Source organism: Mobula hypostoma, chromosome X2, assembly GCF_963921235.1.
Source record: "Mobula hypostoma chromosome X2, sMobHyp1.1, whole genome shotgun sequence".
Classification (NCBI taxonomy): domain Eukaryota; kingdom Metazoa; phylum Chordata; class Chondrichthyes; order Myliobatiformes; family Myliobatidae; genus Mobula; species Mobula hypostoma.
The window spans coordinates 32,220,811-32,240,561 of record NC_086129.1 but is presented as its reverse complement, the minus strand read 5'-3'; the positions used below and the strand labels follow the sequence as shown (position 1 = coordinate 32,240,561).

Genomic DNA, 19,751 nt, shown 5'->3' with positions numbered 1-19,751 from the left:
CTGTACAATTGGAATGAAAGGACAATAGGTCTTTGAAAATTTAAATAATGCCAACTAATGAAAAATAATTCTGAGCTTAATTAGTGTGACGGGTTAAATTGTGATCAAAAATTGAGATTAAGCCCTATATTTTTAAATAATATTGAAATAATATTCTATTTCATGTGAGATAAAACTTATCCAAGTGTATATTTGTGAATCTTTGTGATGAAAACTGCTAAAACTCATTGAACTCTTACTAGTTTACTGATATTGTTTCAGTTTTATAAACCACTTTCCTCACCTGATATAATTTATATGTGACTCCAGTTCTACAGAGACTGCTAACTTCTTCTGAAGTGACCTTGCAAGCCACCTACTGCATCAAAGTGTTTAGTCACCCTTTCAGAGCAATAAATGGACAATATATGTTAGTTTTGACAGACAGTCACTAAACTTAAATTAAACAAAACAAACCATTAATAAATATTAATGAGTAACAATCCAGTAAAATTTTAGTTCTGCTTAAAGCTAATAGATTTTCAAGGAAACTTTATTACGTAAAATAAGGTGGATGCACTAAATTCAAATTAGTTTCAGGTTTTGCTATTTCTAATATAAGAAGCATGTACAAAACACTAATATTTCTCCATTATTTTACTATTTTGAAGAAAAATTCATGCAACATTCTTGAAAGTTTTTGAGATTTGTTTGTCCTTTTGTAACTAGTTCTCAAATGAAGTGATTAGAAAATCTGTAGCCAAGTCCTAAAAGTACAGCTTTAATTTGCTTTAATTTCTACCTACATTTCACTAACTTGTCTAGTTAAGAGATTAAAAAAATGCCACTTCATAACATGTGAGTTGATGCAAAGTGATGGTCCAGTATATTATTCCATCTCTTAAGGTGCAGTCTTGGGTGTTAGCGAGGATTTGAGTTTTGCGGGCTCTCATGCAAGCGATAGGCACACATGTAGAAGATACCTAAGAAAGAAATGATGTGATATATTTGTGTTTTCTATTCAACTCAGCATAACTGAAGGATCTAGTGAGGAAAGATATAACACTGAATAAAATTCAGGTAAAATTTGATATCAGAGGCCAAGTAATTATAATGTAAACCGCCAACACAGAAATCTTAAGTTCACTGTGACCAATTGAAATCAATTAATTTGAGAAATCAAAAAAAAAGAAAACTATTGTAGTCATTGTAAAATACAATGAGACTGTTAGTATTCTTAAGGAAGTTTATGCTGTTATAAGACTCTTAAATGGACCTCTTATTAGATGAAGGTGATCTCCTGATTTCTCAACCTATCTCATCGTGGCTCTTGCACTTTATTTGTCAACCCTGTAATGCATTTTTCTGTAACTGTAACACCACAGTATATTCTGCAATCTATAAACACAAGAGATTCTGCAGATGCTAGAAATTCAGAGTAACACACACAAAATGCAGGAGGAACTCAGCAGGTGAGCGGCCTGCGGCTCAAAATGTTGACTGTTCATTCCTCTCCAATAATGCTGCCTGGCCTGCCGAGTTCCTCCAGCATTTTGTGTGTGATATTCTGCATTATTGTTTTTCCTTCTGTACAACACTGATGAACCTACATATGGAATGATCTATCTCAGAGGTTCCCAATTTTTTATATCATCGGCCAATGCCATTAAGCAATGCCCTAATCTATCTGGATGGCATGCAAACAAATGCTTCATATTATGCCTCAGTACATGTGGCAATAATAAGACAATTAACTGATCCAACGTCCACTGTATGCAGAATGTGGCTGATATGTAGGCACTGGATTGCAGGAGCATTTAAGAAAAACAAGGTATCCCTGCAAAGAAGATCAGATGACTGAAAAAAAATGGTAGACCTGGACCCACTGCATTATATGTTCTTACTAGATGTGGTAATCATAGTATGAGCTCCAGCTTCCACATAGCAATATTTTTTTCAGTTTTTACATATGGTCACTCTTGCCCTGGAAATGCAGATTTTCTGATTCAAAATTAGGTAAAACCTTGTATATTAATTATTTGCGCATTTGCTGCAACAATAGGAAATATATGGCATGTTTTGCATTTCCCAGAAATGATTGTCCTTTATGAGATTTCAATATACAGCAGGCCTTCAGATCTTTTGCGCAGTGCGGCAATAAATGATAGCAAAATGAGGTTTTTTGGCTGGAACTGTTGATGGTGGAAGGTTGATGCGGCCAGTGATTGCTGCCAGATTTGCTGTTTGCAAGGTGTGCTGCTACCGACGGAAAAAAAAACCAGCCTGGAAGAAATTACATTATCTTTTACAGCTTTCATCTGCTTAAGGCAGCCTAACCAGCTCTTTAACATGTCAATCAACTATTGAGAAAAAGATAGATGAATTAATGATTTGGGTTCTGTCTAACATTTTGTTTCAAAGAAGAGTAAAGTGATGGATACACTGATACAATTCTTTCTTCATTGATTTTCCCAGCTCTTCATATTTCTATCATTGTTAGATTTGTGCCTTTTACTTACTACTTCCCTTCATCTCTTCTGCAGTTGAAGTGAAATTGGGTCATTGTTTGTGTTCTCAGTATCACATAAGCATGCATTCAGTAAAGCCTATTGTTCCTTGTAGAGTTTTATTACACATAACTGATACATTATCAGTAACATTTCTAAACTGAAGCCACCATTAATTTCAGCAAATGTTATCAAGCTGCATTTGATGTGATTTCAAAGTAATGGATGACCAGCCTAGATCCTCTACAAATATCCACGGCTGTGATTAGTTGTCTAAATCCTCCCCCATCTCCACAGCCTCCTCATTTATGTATTTTTATTTCATCAACCCTGACTTTCTGTACATCCTCAGTTTTTATAATTTGTCAATAGATATCTATGCTTTTGAGCTGGATAGATCCTAAATTTTGAGATGATCTACAAATTCAAGCTCTTGATCTTCTGCATTAATATCATCTCTTGTGGCTCTTTGAAGTAGTTTGTTTAATGACATCCCTAGGAGGCACTTAAAGAAAACTCATTGAATCAGTAATGTGTCATGAATCTGACTAGTTTAGTCATAAAGTCATTAAAGTCGTGGCATCATATAGCACCCAGACAAGCTCTTCAGCCCCCCCACAAGCCCATTCTGACCAGCAAGTACCCATCTATGTTAATCCCATTTACCAGCACTTGGTCTTTAGCTTTGGCAATGCAAATATTCATCCAGATGTTTCTCAAATGTTCTGACAGTATCCTCCTCCTCCACCCTCTTAGGCAGTGCACTCAGATTGCACACATGCTCTGGGTGGCTGAACAAATTATTTCTTAGATCCCTTCTAAAGCACTTTTCTCCTCTCCTTCAATCTATGCCTTCTCAACCCAGGGTCTTATGGGCCACTTGCTTAATGGTATTGGTCCATGGCATAAAAAAGGTTAGAAGCTCCTGTCTCAGATATTTGTGCCATGGGGAGAAGTTTCTTATTATGCAGTACATCTATTTATGGGATTATTTTACCTTTCCAAGCTATTAGCTTTATGAAGAGCTGAACAAGCTTGGATTACCACTCACACAAAGTGAGGAAGAATTCAGCAGGTCAGGCAGCATCTATGGAAATAAATAAACAGTTGACGTTCACGCCGAGACCCATCTTCAGGAGTCCTGAAGAAAAGTCTTGGGCTGAAATGTCGACTGTTTATTCATTTCCATAGATGCTGCCTGACCTGCTGAGTTCCTCCAGCATTTTGTGTGCGTTGCTCTGGATTTCTAGCATCTGCAGAATCTCTTGTGTTTATGCTTGGATTGAGTATGTATATTTTTGCAACTTTCTGTTGGCCACCAAAGTGATTTTCAGAGTTGGAAGACAAGGATTGTCCCATTCTTCTTCTCATCTATTTCCACACTATTGACACTACCTTATACTCACAGTCCTTCACCAACATGAGAAAAGAGATATCCCAAAATTAGCAGAATAGAAAAGCTAAAGCAGTCATAATATTTCTTTAGGCTTATTTTGAAATGGCAGACTGATGGAACCATTTGCCTCTATATAATTGTCTCATCATTGATTAGTACCAAAATGAGCCATACACTTTAGGAAGGATGCACATCAATCTTTATTAAGGTAACTTATCTCTGCCGGTTCAGCATAATTGATCTCAGCTCCTCTGTACTTTGGAGGGAAAGATCATCCAGTTCCAAATCCTAATTACTCTCCACTGATGTGTGTGTATGTGTTTGTCTGCATTGATGTGAAGATGATTAGATGTGACTGTGGTAGGCCTCCCTGGTGAAATGATTTGCCAGCAGTCACCATTGCAATCTATGCACAAAAAGCCACACTACTTCAGTGTCAACAAACAACTATACCTCTCTACGTTCGTGTGAAATCTGCATTTGTTAATTAATAAAAATGTCAATTTTTAGTGAGAATTAGTACAAAGGGAGCCACTTCTCATATAACACAATATTTTACCTGCAAAGAATGTGAGCACCACAGCCACCCATCCAATGATATACGACCAGGAGAAGCGCCAATTGCCATAACGCTTACCATAATAGTTTACTGTGACACCTGTATAAATAGCCATGGCTAGCAACACAAATAAAGCTGCAAAATAAAAAGGGTATAGCTATGGTAATAAAAGTTGAGACTTTTCAGAACAAAAGTGTCAGCAGTGTAACAGGTCAAAACCATTTCAATACTTACATGAAATAAAGTACAAGATGCCTGCAGCAAAAGTTCTATCAAATTTGGTGAAGGAAGAATAATGTAGGAATGCCATGAAGCCAATAATGATTCCAATGAAGCATGCCAGTAAGGAGAGGATCATGAATACTCTGGTGGCATCCCAGTAGGCTAGAATAATAAGATAAACAAATTATCATTATATGTCAGCAAAAAAGCAGTGTAATTTCTACTTTAATGAGGGAAGACAATAAAGAGCAAACAAGAAATAAAGCAACAAATAGATTCAGTTGTCTCCTCTTCCCTCATCAAAATGTTATGTGAGATCATGACCTTTGCCGTACTGAGTGGAAAAGTTATCACGTGGATACCTTCGTGTGGCTCTCGCAGGATAGACAGCATGAACAAGACATTCCCGCTAATGCCAATGGTTCAATTTGTTGCATTTATGTTGATAGAAATTTAAGAGTCCTTGACTGCAGCAAGCACCATTGCAGAGAAAGCAACTGCCTAATCTAGGCTGTAAGCATAGCACAGTGAGGATTTACAAGTGATTTATTTATCAAGAATGCCATTAATGTGAGATATACAAGGTTAGTAATTCATTAATACATGCCTTAATAATAAGCAAAATATAGTAACAAAGTTAAATTGCTTATTTGCTGAACGGATGTCTGCTGGATATACAGTTACTATAACATGCCCTTTGGTGTTCTTTGGTTATTAAAACTAGTACAATGAACATTAGAATTTTTTTTTCATTTTATCATATTTCCTTTCTGACATAGATGGAGGCCATTTAGCCAATTGAATCTACACCAGCACTCAGAGCACTTCCTTGTACTCCAAGCTCCTACTATAACCCATCCTCTGACACTCGCCCATTAACCCGTGATTCTTTTGCCACCCATTTACACCAAGGATAATTTGGATTAGCAAATTAGTCCAAAAGTCAGCATGCCTTTGGGACGTGGGAGAGACCTGTGCACCTGCGGAAAGTCACAGAGAAGATGTTCAAATTCCATACAGACAGCATCCACGGGAAGTTATTTCATTCCATGGCAATAATACATGCTTGAGCACTGAAGCCATTTTTTTCGGAAATATACTTTTTTTTTTATTAAGATAATTGTTGAATGTTTGAACCCAAAGTGCAGACTGTTAATTAGCAAACTCTGCTCAGAGATTGTAAATAAAATGCCCTTAGAATGATTAATAAAAAATGTAAGGAATGTAGTGAGTGTTGAGTAAGTCAATATTATCCAAACATAAAGAGAAAACACACTCAAAATATTACCTGAAATACTCTGGACATAATTTCACTTTATTTCAATGCATTTTTAAATTATTTTCATAAAAGAAAACAATCATTTGCCGATTGAATTATCTGTTTTGCCAATCAGTGTCCTAATGTATTAGCTCATGAGATGGATCTGCTTGGAAATTCTGGCTTCTCCTGTTCCAGTTTTTTGTTTCTGCGCTCTCCAGATGCCCCTCCCACTCTCTCCTTTCCTTCCATCTCTTCATGCTTGCCTTCAACTATGAAGTTTTTGGTGTGACTTTCAGCTCTCTGTATATTACTGAGTGCAGTCTCTGTGGGGTAGTGCCGTATCTCTAAGTCTAGTGTTTTCTATATTTTTTTGTTGCTCATGCATCCATCTCTCTATATGTTTGTGCTTTCTCCATCTTCTTAATGCTATCTCTTATTTGAGGGCTATTTTTCAAACAATTTTTGAAAATATAATTTGAATATCAACTGTGATCAGTTCACTTTGGAGACCTCAGGAACTGAATCAAGCGATGATTCTGTCTCCAGCCTTAACATCTGACCTTTGGCAAATCACTGTTAGTACATACAGTATTTCTCCGGTTGTTATGAGCTGTATCATTGGCTTCATTTGATCTCCTTACCAACACTGTCTGTGTGCAGGTAGCATTTCCCTGGCACACAATATCTCCACAGGCCTTGGTGCATAAAACTGCCAGAATGGCGATACTGCATCCAGTAATCTGTTGCCGTGGAAACAACAAGTAGGATGTTGCCCACACCAGCACAGAATAAACCTCCTCCCATAAAACTATACATCTTGTTGGCAATACGATCTGTAGAAGGAAACACATCAAAATGTTCAAATTATTATTCACTTTCAATATTTTGAGCTCCTAAACCAATTAATAAATCAAATATCCATTTGTTAAGTTGGACTCAGTGCAATGATGTATTAAAAATTAGCTGTTCCAGATCACAGGGAGAAAAAGTCTTCATTTTCTCTTTTATTGACTGTTGGAGTGTCAAGGATCAACTGTACCAGGAGGTATGTTTTCTGTGACTTTCAAAGTACATACAGCACAGAAATGGGACCTTTTCGCCAAATGGTCCATGCCACCTAAGATTCCCATCTACGTTAGTCCAATTTGCCTGCACTTGGCCCCTATCCCTTTAATGATTTTCTATTCATATACCTGTCAAATTACCTTTTATATGTTGTTAATATACTTGCTTCCTCTGGCAGCTTATTCCACAGTCTGACCACCCTTCAGTTGTAAAAGTTGTACTTCAAGTTCCTATTCAGTTTCTCCCCTCTCACCTTAAACCTGCACCCTCTAGTTCTTAATTCCCCAACTCTGAGGATGGAAAGGGTGCTCTCACCCCAGCCTACATCCACATGATTTTACATACCTCTATAAGATCAATCCTAATTTGCCTATGCTCCAGTGAAAAATGTCCCAACCTGCTCAAACTCTCTCCCTCGAGCCCCAGCAACACCTTCGTAAATCACTTCTGGACTTTTTCCAGCTTAATGTTATCTTTCCTGTAGTAGGGTGACCAAATCTGAACAAAATATTCCAAATTGGTCTTAAAATTCCTGTGGCCATTCCCTATCACAAACATGGCAGAAACCTTGCCCTGGGAATGCTAGGAAATTGCCATCATGTCCACAACTGTACTTGGATAATCTTACTGAACATGGGAGGATTCCCATGTTCCTTTAGCAGAGTGGTGGTCCAAATAGTTTGAAGAAAATGACCATTTAATTTCTTCTACTCAAATGCTTTTCCTTAAAATTCTTTGGTAAATCTTCTGAAATTTCAGCTGAAGCATCTTTGGGGAATAAAGGGAATAAAAGATATTGTTATGAGGGTAATAGCTTAATATAATTAAGGGCATACACAAAATTCCAAAGGGCCTTCTCAATAGAAATTGAATGGAATTCCAGAGAGTTCAAATTGTTGTGATCATATATACTTGTTCTTTGGTAAATTGATTCAATTAATTTTGCTTTCATTGATCCTATCAGGAGAATGGGGCTGATAGGGATAATTAATCAGGCACGATGGAATGGCAGAGCAGGCTCAATGGGGCAGGTGATCTAATTCTGCTCCTATGTTCTTTATCTTATGGTCTTATATTTACCCAGAGTTCTATCATTTCTTTTTCTCCGCAACATTTATCCCATTTTCTGTCTCTATTTTTACCATCCATTCAGGTAGGGCATTCCAGATCATAACAATTTCGTCTGTAAAATAAAGCACCATTGTACCCCTTCTGGCCCATTTGAAAATCAACACAGTTGATTTACGTGGTTACTAACCTTGACCAGCAGAAACACTTACCTGTTATTCATCAAAGTCATCAGTGTTTGAACATCTCTAATAAGCTTCCTCTGAGCTGTTCTCTCGGGAAAACAACATATCGTCTCCACTGTTTTGGTCCCTCATCACCTCTCATTTCCCTTTGGCCTTTGTGTATTCAAATGCTGTAAAGTATTTGTCTATTTATACTCCTTATCTTCATAATTACCGACCGGTGGTGTCATGGCATTAGCACTGGACTCCGAGGCAGATGGTCCTGAGCTCAAGTCCGGCCAGGTCCCAACCTGGTCCCGCATAGTATCTTGCCAGAAAGACGCTACAGACAACTACACTATCCATAGGGTCGCCGTGACTTGACGCCACTCAATAACAACAACAACCCTCATAATATACAAATTGCTAGAGGATCTCAGCGGGTCAGGCAGCGTCTATGGAGTGAAGAAACAGTCGATGTTTCAGGCTGAAGACCTTTATGATTTGCCTTCTTTCCTCAGCTTGGTTTCCTACCATATCATGAATCTTAAAATTGGTCTAGACTTCCTTTCCTGCTCTATTTTAATGCTTTACTTATCCACGAGCTCTAGTTGTAAATTCTTTTTCTTACCACCTCATAGAAAGAATGTCAATTTCCTCCCCAAATATCTAACGCTATAGTCCTGTACTGTTCAATTACTATGTTGTCTAGCCATTTTCATTTCTGTCCATCCGGCTACATCCCCTTACATCTTCTTCCAGCTTCTCTCACAAATGATTGCATCAAATCCTTTCTTTAACTGTCCTAAATATCCTCAGATGCTCTGCCATGTCCAACCTGAGCTAATATAGACAATACATACAAATATTTTCCCATTATAGTGAAATTTTGTTTTGTCCAGTAGACAATAGAACGACATGAGTACATCAATAATATTTTAAATATAAAAATAACATGTATTCTTGAGTACGTCTTATGGGATGCTCTCAAGAAAACATATTTAAATATTAAAGACATAACAAATTCAAATTCAAAACTCAATGACAAACGAATAGTTTCAAGAAAATAAATTTCTGATTCACCTGATGTAGTAAAGATCCCATCAATAAAATTTTGACTTTGTCTTAATATGTTGATTGATTTGCAAAGCAAATAAATGTCTCTTTAGTGCATTTTAAGTAATTTTTTCATTAGCATTTCATGTGAAATATTGCAGAACAATTTCCCCTGATCTAATTTTTCTTCTAAATTGTTTAATTGTCATAAAATAATGGATTTAACAGGCAGATTTCAAATAATATTTTGCTCCTCAAAGACGGGTTACCATCAATAAACTAGTATATTTAGGATAATGGGGAAGACATAGACTACAGGAAAATTAAAAGTAAACATATTAATTTGAGAAAGATAGAACAAAACTTCTGTCAGACATAAAAATAAATACTGCTATAAAAGTCATGTTATTCTAACAGTATAAAATAATATATTAACCATGGATCAAGTTGACTGAACTCTTTCTAAAAATGAGGTAACATAGACTCACTTCCTTGCATTCCTTATTGCTCAATGTACTGTGTTCTTTTGCTAAAATACTAGAGCAAATATGTTTTTGAATGTAATTGTTTCAACTACAGGACAATTAATGACCTAAGTTTTTTTGGTTAAGCTTTAAAGGTCGGATATTGGAACAAATAAATCATCATTAAGCAGATTGATAACTCTTTTGCGAATTGAGGATTATTTTGCAACCAAGGTGCCAAGAGCTCCCTGCATGAATATACAGTATATAACATCTTATTACAATGCATGTTGATTGGGACAGATTTCAGAGAGAATCTGATGTAAATGTAAGAAACTTTTTTTCTTAAAACAATTCTTTATGGAAGTGTTATACCTGTAGAGTTAGTGATATTCGGCACACAACTTACTCCCGAAACTGTAGTTATTTAGACTTGCAGTGAATATGTCCTACTCCTGTAGTAGATTCGAGTTTGCAGAATCAGAATTATATTTATTATCACTGATATTTGATGCATGTTGGTTCTCGATATGATTAACTTAACCATGGCTCTCTTTAAAGTTAAATGATACATCCAGGTATAAAACATTTCCATTCAAATGAATTTCTGAGTACAGGAAACATTATAAAGTGAAATTCCAAATTTATATTTAGAAACAATGTGTTGATTTCAATGGAAACTGCATGAAATGCTCCTACCTGTAGTACTGCCACTAGTGTTGATCCAGCCTCTGGTACAGTTCTGCAGTCCCGTAGCCAGATATCACAAGCGCAGAGCAGGCAGAGTTAATCCTCAGCAGAACTATGTCAGTAGAGTTAGAAAAATAATCATAGAGAAGTGCATCACGTGAAACAATTGTGCTCACTACAATAAGCGGCATCAAACAGACGATTAGCTAGAGCCAAGTTTGTAAAGGCAGGAATTTGCTGAATACACACTGACATTGACTGAGTCACATGCAGTAAGGAAGGAGATGATGGGTGCAGTTTTTCCATTCAAACTTGATCACTGTCCAATGCAGATAAAATTGAATATAAACTTTGGAAATAATGCTTTTATAATATCATAAACACGATCAGAATGAGAATCTGGTTTAATATCACTTGCATATGTCACGAAATTTGTTGTTTTTCAGCAGAGTACAGTGTAATACATAATAAAAACTGTATTATAGTAAGCTATATATATAATTAAATTCAATAAGTAATGCAAAAAGAGAGGGAAAAGTAGTGAGATAGTGTTCATGGGTTCATTGTCCATTCAGAAATCTGATGGCAGAGGGGAAGAAGCTGTTACTAAAAAGCGGAGTGTGTGTCTTGTACCCCCTCCTTGATGGTAGCAATGAGAAGAGGGGTCTTCGGTGATGGCGGTCCTTAATGATGGATACTGCCTTTTTGAGGCATTGCCTTTTGAAGATATCCTCGATACTGGGGAGGCTAGTGCCCATGATGGAGCTGGCTGAGGTTGTAACTTCCTGCAGCTTTTTCTGATCCAGTGCAGTGGCCCGTCAATACCAGATGGTGATGCAACCAGTTAGATTGCTCTCCACAGTGCAACTGCAGAAAGTTGTGAATGTCTTTGGTGACATACAAACTCTCCTCAAACTCCTAATGAAATATAGCCACTGTCATGCCTTCTTTGTAAATGCATTCATATGTTGTGCCCAAGATAGATCCTCAGAGATATTGGTACTCAGGAACTTGAAGCTACTCTCCCTTTCCACTGCTGATCCCTTGATGAGGACTGGTGTGTGTTCCCTCAACTTCCCCTTCCTGAAGTCCACAATCCATTCCTTGCTCTTACTGATGTTGAGTGCAAGGTTGTTGTTGCAACACCACTCGACCAGCTGATCAATCACACTCCTGCACGCCTCCTCGACACCATCTGAAATTCTGCCAGCAATAGTTGTGTCTTCGGCAAATTTATAGATGGCGTTTGAGCTATGCCGAGCCACACAGTCATGGGTGTAGAGAAAGTAGAGCAGTGAGCTAAGCTCACATCCTTGAGGTGCACCGGTGTTGATTGTCAGCATGGAGGAGATATCATTTCCGATCTGAACTGACTGCGGTCTCCCAAAGAGGAAGTCAAGGATCCATTTGCAGGGGGAGGTACAGAAGCCCAGGTTTTGGAGCTTTTTGATTAGTACTAAGGATATAATAATGTTGAATGCTGAGTTGTAATTAATTAAGAACAGCCTGACATAGGTATTACTATTGTCCAGGTGATCCAAGGCCGAGTGGAGAGCCAGTGAGATTACATCCGCTGTAGACCTATTACTATGAAAGACAAATTGTAACAAGTCCAAGCCCTTGCTTGGGCAAGAGTTGATTCTAGCCATGACCAACCTCTCAAAGCACTTCATCACAGTAGATGTGAGTGCAGTTGGGTGAAAGTCATTGAGGCAGCTCACCCTGCTCTTCTTGGATTGCCGTCCTTTTGAAGCAGATAGAAACCTCTGACTACAGCAGTGAGAAATTGAAGATGTCCTTCAATACTCCTGCCAGTTGGTTGGCACAGGTTTTCAGTGCCCGACTAGGTACACCATCAGGGCCTGACACCTAGCAGGAGTTCACCCTCTTGAAAGATATTCTCACGCTGGCTTCCAAAACAGAGATCATAGGATCATTAGATACTGCAGGGATTTGCACTGGTGTAGTTTTATTCTCCCTTTCAATGCATGCATACGAGTTGTTGAGCTCATCTGGGATTGAAGCATCACAGCCAATCACGATTTTAGGTTTCACCTTGCAGGAAATAATGGCCTGCAAACGCTGCCAGAGCTGACGTGCATCCGATTCCATCTCTAACTTCAATCAGAATTATATTTACTCTCTTAAAATAACCTTCCATAGGTTGCACCTGGGCTTCTTCTATAGTTCTGACACTGAAGGTAAATATGGAAATATTATAAGTTTTATTATTATTCTTAAAATATTAACTGCGCCACCCCCACACCCTTCAGAAGTGTTGCTTAGAACCTGATCCAACAATATTATATCATTAATCTGTTTCAAAATCAATATGGGAAGAAATGACAATATTGTGGAGAATGGGGGTGAGATGGAAAATAAATCAGCCGCAGTGGTGCAGACTCAATTTGCCAAATGTCCTAATCCTGCTCCTGTGCTCTTATGGTCTTATGTCAATGTGCTCACACACAGCCATAGATGACACAGGGGAAAATACAGGAATGTGATTAACAATTAATCACCTAACTAAATAAATAGAACCTATTGTTATAATGTTATTTATAGAATTAAAGTGATTGGTGAACATCATTTTAACTGTTAGCTGATTGGCTTGATAAGAGTAAAATAGCATACTTTGGCTATTGGATGTCTGTTCATTGGAGGCCAATGCTTTGGCATTTCATTATCCACAATTTTAATTGTAATTATCTTGTAACATATCATTTTGTTGCATCAACACCCTGGGCATACCCTAATCAATTAGCGGTTACATTTAAACATGCAGTTTGTATTTAATTTATTCATTTGATAACATAAGTAAGCAGGTAGGAAAATAGGTACTGAATTTAATTTAGGGATTAAATTTAATTCAAAAATTGCATATTTGTATGAAACTAGTTTGTAAATGTTTTGGAAGGGCAATCAATTTGTGGTTATTCAAGGGGAAAAATTACTTGAAGGGTACATAAAAAAGCCATAAAGAATATATATTAATTCTGTAAATAAGCAGCAAATTGGACAAATCACGTGCAGCTTGGCATGTTTTGATAGCACCATCAGTAATTGGGTACAGATGTCCTTGTTCCTTATTTCAGTAAAGACACAAATGGGCACTAATTGTCAGCTGAATAGACATGGAGATGAGGCAGGGACAAGAGTGCCTGCATATATTAGAATTTGAACAATAAAACTACTTGCTAAATGCAGTTGATTCCTACTGAGGCTGCAGTTCCATTGAAATGAGCCGGTATTACTAACTAGAAAATATCAATTACGGTTACACAAAGACAAAAAAGGTTTTGCAAACACCATATAAAACAGAAACAGATAATCTGTGCAGCATTATGCAAAGCAAATAAACTTGCATTGTGCAAATGAATCACATACATGGAATTAAAGAACAGGAATATTTCTTTAATTGTGAGAGACCTATTTTAAACATCAACTTGTGATTCAGGTGCTGAGTATAGGACAAACTAATTCTCATTGGCATTGCACTCTTTATGAGAAACTGCCCAACTCCAGAGTTTACAGTCATTAAAGAGGTTTTAAATTTGATTTAGGAGCATGGTTATGTATATGGTTGAAGCTATGAGGCTGATTCTCTTTAAGATTCAATTTAACAACACTTGAAAAATAATGCATGACAAATTGTACAACAAACTGAGAATGATGTAGTTATGTGGGGAATTATAAATGATGAAATCGGGTATTGTAACATATATCATAACATTGAAACATTCTCAATTTCTTGTATAAAAATGAAGAATATAGTCATGTGCAGATGATACATCAAATGTGTTTGCTTTATATACGTTGTACAACAAAAATAGGTTGTAGATATTCAATACTGTAACCACAAAGTAATACAAAATTAATACTGTTAATATTATATGAAATTTCAAACTAAATTGGATTAATTCTTACTTTTACATAAACTTAGAGGTAGCAACTGTGGAGAGGAGTGGAGCAAGCATTTCTTTGATTATATGCTTGTTCTACATAATTCTTAAACCATTGTTAATATGTTCATTACCCCTAACCTCAACATTAGCAATGTTCATAACTTAATGGAGTGAAACATAACACTAGATGGTGCCATATTATGTTCACTCCTCTGATGTGTACTTGTAAGGCCAGTAAACCTTGAGAAATCAAGAGCAATCCTGTGTTCAAAATATGGCTCACTCATTAACGTGACAAGAACTAAAATGACCATGCTATAGTCATTTTAAAACAATGATAATGTATGAAATGACTTAGTATAGACCTTGCTGTTTCTGTGGCATAGAATGAATAGGGTTGCATTAACAGAAACATGAGAAGGATAGGTGCTATGGAAATGCTTTCAGCTGTTGGAGTGAGAACATATTACGTTGAACATTTCTGGCATGGTGTTAGGTCATAAGCCATCAATCTCACTACAGATTTGAAGAGGGAATCTATTTATGATTTGAAAGTTGTATCAAATTGTCTCCTTTTCATTTGACTATAATGTTTGAGAAGCTGTGTGTTCCATTTTGTTTTAATGTATTCCAAAATGTTTCAGTAGGTTTCTTGTGATAAAATGACTATTTGACCTTGTTATTTCACCGCTCTGCTGATTGCTTTACTGTATTTTCCATTATTTCTCATCCTCATATTTATTGTCTTTGAATCTTAGCAGCATATTGAGCATTATTATAGTTAGAGAAACATGACTATGGAAAGAACTTATTCATCCACCTTTCTTGACGCCAAATAGTACATTTAGCTCTTTCCATTTCTATACCTACCCAAGCATCATACTATCCTCCACTTCTGTAAAGATTTTAGTTTAGCAAATGCTTAGTCATAATGATATGTTTCTGTGCATTTGTGATTTTTTTGTGGAATATTTCAGAGTTTATGAATGTGGCACTATACAACATTTATTGTATTATTCTTCTGTTGTATGAATCAAACATTAAGGTAATAAAGCTAAATGGTAAAAACTACATCGCATAGTCACAGATCATTTTAAATATATTTATATAAGAGATGTAGGCTGTGCAAACCAGATTTGCCCTCGATAAGGAGGTGGTGAGCTACCTTTTTAAACCACTGCAGTTTTTGATGTGAAAGAAAACCTAGAAGGCTCTCAGTGAAGGAATTCCTGGATTTTGACCCAGCATGGTAAAGAAACAGCGATCTATTAACAAGATGGTGAGTGGCTTGGAGGGCAACTGCCAGGAGGTGGTGGTCCCCATGCGTTTGTTGCTCTTGTCCTTCTAGCTGATAGACGTTGTGGATGTGGGGCATCCTGTGGGTTTGGAAGGTGCTGTCTGGGGCGTCATTGTCATAATTGCGGACACTGCCATGGAGGCTGGGCACTCTTGTAGGCAGGAGGTTGAAAGAAATTGACAATCATGCATGTGAGAATGCATATATTCTAGCCAATCTGAGTTTCTTTGTAATTGTATTTAACTCCCTTCCTTTTATTTCAGTCATGTCAAGTCTTGACTGAAGCATAGCTTCAAGCAATGCTCCTTGCTTACCTTGGTCTACGTTCTGTGAAAGAAGATTAGTGATTTAGTCAGACACTGTTAAAGGAGCAGCATTTAGGAGAAACAAGAGAAAATATGCGGATGCTGGAAATCCAAGCAACACACACAAAATGCTGGAGGAACTCAGCAGGCCAGGCAGCATCTATGGAAAAAAGTACAGTATTAATTTAGTTCTCAGGTACTGCTTTTGAGCTGCAGTGATGATATTAGCTTACAGTTAGTGGCCGTGTTGACCAAGTGTTCGTTATTTTCCTTTGTTCTGTACAGTTTTTATGAAAACTGAGTGAACTGTTCAATGAGTTCCTCTGTGCTTGGGCCTTCACTGAACTCATGTCAACCATGGTTTCTGCAGTGCATCCTGCAGATGGTACAAACTGCTGCTAATGTGGTTTGGTGGTGAAGTGTGTGAATGGTTGAGGTTGGTGTGCCCACCACGAGGGCTGCTCTGTTCTGTGTGCTGTTAAGCTTATTGAGTGTTAAGCTTAAAGTTGCAAATGGAGAGTACTGCATCAGATTTGAGCCTTGTCAGTGGTGAACAGGCTTTAGAGAGTTGGGAAGTAAGTTATTCACGAGAGGATTCCAAGTTTCTGATCTGTTCTTATAGCCACATTGTGCATATAGCTACTTCAATTTAGTTCTTGGTCAGTGTAATTCCAATGCTATTGGAGAGCAGGTTCTATCACATGATTTTTAATGCAGTAACTCCTGTGGAACTGCCCTTCTGTGGACATTGGATGAGAACAGGTTTGAGTTGTAAAATTCCCTATGAACAGGAAAACCACGGACTTTAAGGTTTAGAAATTGAATTAAGCCACACCTATTTTTCAGACATGAGTGGTCTAGCTAAGAACCTGTCATGGTTCGGATCGGGGTCCCTTTAAATTTACTTTGTTTATGTTATGATCCAGACCGTTGACTCCCTGTTTCCCTTTGGTTCCCTGTTTTCCTGTGTCCCTTGGCCTTGGTGATTGGAGGCAACTAACTCTCGGCTGAATCGGTAGTTTATAGTCTCCGGCTTTCTGCCGTTCGGTGCAGGAGCGTCTGCAAAGTCACCAAGGTACGGCGTGCCAAAGTCATCTGGCCGGAGTAAGCCTTGTCTCTGCCTGAAGCGAGTGCCGGTAATTTGCCTTTCCTCACCGGAGCAACCCTGTCAAGTTACCTCGCCAAAGCGAGCCTGCAAAGTTTCCTCACCGAGGTGGGTCCGTCACTTAACCCGCCGGAGGGAATCAAGAACCACTGTCGACTGTTCCCAGGCCGAGCCGAGAGCTCGCCACTACCTGGGGGCTCCAAGTCAAATCCTGGCTCCGGGGGCATCCAAGTTCCGAGTCCAGTCCTGGCCCTGGCAGCATCCAAGTTCCGAGTCGAGTCCTGTCCCTGGCGGTCTGTGATTCCTGTCCTACCCCGCTGTCTGAGTCCCTTCTCTGCCCCTCTCACCTCTAGCCCTTGTCTGCAGCCCTTGCCTGCACCTCAGTCTAGTTCTATTGCCGGAGCTAGATAGGTACTGTCTGGTGTTCTTTCATTTCGGTCTTGTCCTCGCCTCCGTGGGGTAAGTCAGGCCGTCTTGCCATTGCCCCGTGGGGGACCATGTCTTGTCTTGTCTTGTCCTCGCCTCCGTGGGGTAAGTCTGGTCGTCTTGCCGTTGCCCCGTGGGGGGTTATGTCGTGTCTTGTCTTGTCCTCGCCTCCGTGGGGTAATTCAGGCCGTCTTGCCGTTGCCCTGTGGGGGGTCATGAGTCCCGGCCCTATGTCCTGTACCCAAGGAGGGATCCTGGCTCTCTGTTCTGTGTGTGAGTCCCGGTCCTATGACCTGTACCCCAGGAGGGATCCCGACTCTGTGTTCCGTGTCTGTGTCCATGGTTCCATGTACCTGCTCCCCGAGACCAAGGCTCTGTTTTCCATGTTCCTCCTCTCCCTAGCCCATGTCATGTCCATGCCTGGTTCTGGGGTCCAAGCCCGAGGCAAGACCCAGGTACTGGGTCCTTGCCCAGTCCCTGGCTCAGAGTCCATACCGTAGCCTCTTCGCGTTGCCTCTAGTTCTGGGATCCGATTCCGAGTCCTAGCCCGGACCCTCGGTCCCAGCCTAGTCGTAGTCCTGAATCCTTGTCCAGTTCGCTATTCCTGCTCCTGCCTTGCTCTCCTGGTATCGAACAATAAACTAAATCTAATTAACCTCACAAGATGTGTCTTGCATTTGGGTCCACCCTTGCTCCCGATGCCCTCCTTTGTGACAGAACCATTGTTTAGGTCTTTTAGTTCCCCACCATTTACAATTAATGATGTATACTGTGTCTATTCTGGGCTTACAACAAATTTAAATTTTTTGTCTTGAATATCCCGGCATCACCCTTACTGAATTGTATACATAACCAATATACATACCTACCTGAAGAAAAGTTTTAATGTCTAATGCATCCGTCAGTTTCATCCTTTTATTTAACACAAGTAGTTTACACTCATACAATCCACACAATTATTTTGTCCTACTATTCTCATTTGGGAACTAAATCGAATAGTTTGTTTCTTCTTTTCACCTGTATGGTCATTTGATCAAAGCCATTTTAGAAGGATTTGTAAATGCTACCTTCTGGGAATTGCAATCCTCCCAGAGTCAAAGTTCAAAGTAAATTTATTATCAAAGTACATATATGTCACTATATACAACCCTGAGATCCATTTTCTTGTGGGCATAGAATAATAACCTTACTAGAATCAATGAAAGACTGCACCATCTTGGGCGTTCAACAAACTGCAAATGCAAACATAAAGAAATAATAATAATAAATAAGTAAGCAATAAATGTTGAGAATAGGAGATGAAGAGTCCTTGAAAGTGAGTACATAGGTTGTGGGAATAGTTCAGGAGTGGGGCAAGTGAAGTTGAGTAAAGTTATTCCCACTGGATCAAGAGCCTGATGGTTGAGGGATAGTAATTGTTCCTGAACCTGGTGGTGAGTCCTGAGGTTCCTGTATCTTCTCCCTGAACAGAAAATGAACTGGGTGGTGGGGTTCCTTGACGATGGATGCTGCTTTCCTGAGTTAACGCTTCATGTAGATGTGCTCAATAGTGGGGAGGGCTTTACCCGTGATGGACTGGGCTGTATCCATTACTTTTTGTAGGATTTTCTATTCAAGGGCATTGGTGCTTCTGTGATGCAGACAGTCAATATACTCTCCACCACACATTTATAGAAGTTGTCAAAGTTTTAGATGCCATGCCAAATCTTCACGAAGTCTTAAGGAGGTAAAGGTGCTGCTGTGCTTTCTTTGTAATTGCACTTACATACCGGGCCCAGGACAGGTCCTCCGAAATGATAATACTGAGGATTTAAAGATACTGACGCTCTCCACCTCCAATCCTCTGATGAAGACTGACTCATGGACCTCTAGTTTCCTCTTCCTGAAGTCAATAATTAGCCCCTTGGTCTTGTTGACATTGAGTTGTTGTTGTGGTACCATTCAGCCAGATTTTCAATCTCCCTCCTATATGCTGGTTCATCACCGCCTTTGTTTCGGCCCACAACAGTGGTGTCATCAGCAAACTTGAATATGGCATTGGAGTTGTGCTTAGCTACACAGTCATAAGTGTAAAACGAGTAGAGCAGGGGACTAAGCACAGAGCCTTATGGTGCACCTGTGTGATGGAGATTGTGGAGGAGATGTTGTTGCCAATCTGAATTGACTGGGGTCTGCAAGTAAGGAAATTGAGGTTGCAATTGCCCAAGGAGGTATTGAAGTCAAAGTCTTGAAGTTTATTGATTAGTTTTGAGCGGATGATGATAGTAACTGCTGAGCTGTAG

At 38.8% G+C, this 19,751-nt stretch overlaps 1 protein-coding gene across 1 annotated transcript; it reads right to left on the bottom strand.

Annotated features, from left to right (window-relative positions):
* Positions 1-900: 900 nt before the first annotated feature.
* lim2.1 (lens intrinsic membrane protein 2.1) lies at positions 901-6,740 on the bottom strand. The gene is made up of 4 exons (XM_063038297.1): positions 6,566-6,740; positions 4,676-4,825; positions 4,442-4,576; positions 901-962 (listed from the first exon to the last, which is right to left on the bottom strand). Exons 1-4 carry the CDS (start codon positions 6,738-6,740, stop codon positions 901-903), a joined length of 522 nt encoding a protein of 173 aa, XP_062894367.1.
* Between the last annotated feature and the right edge of the window lie 13,011 nt (positions 6,741-19,751).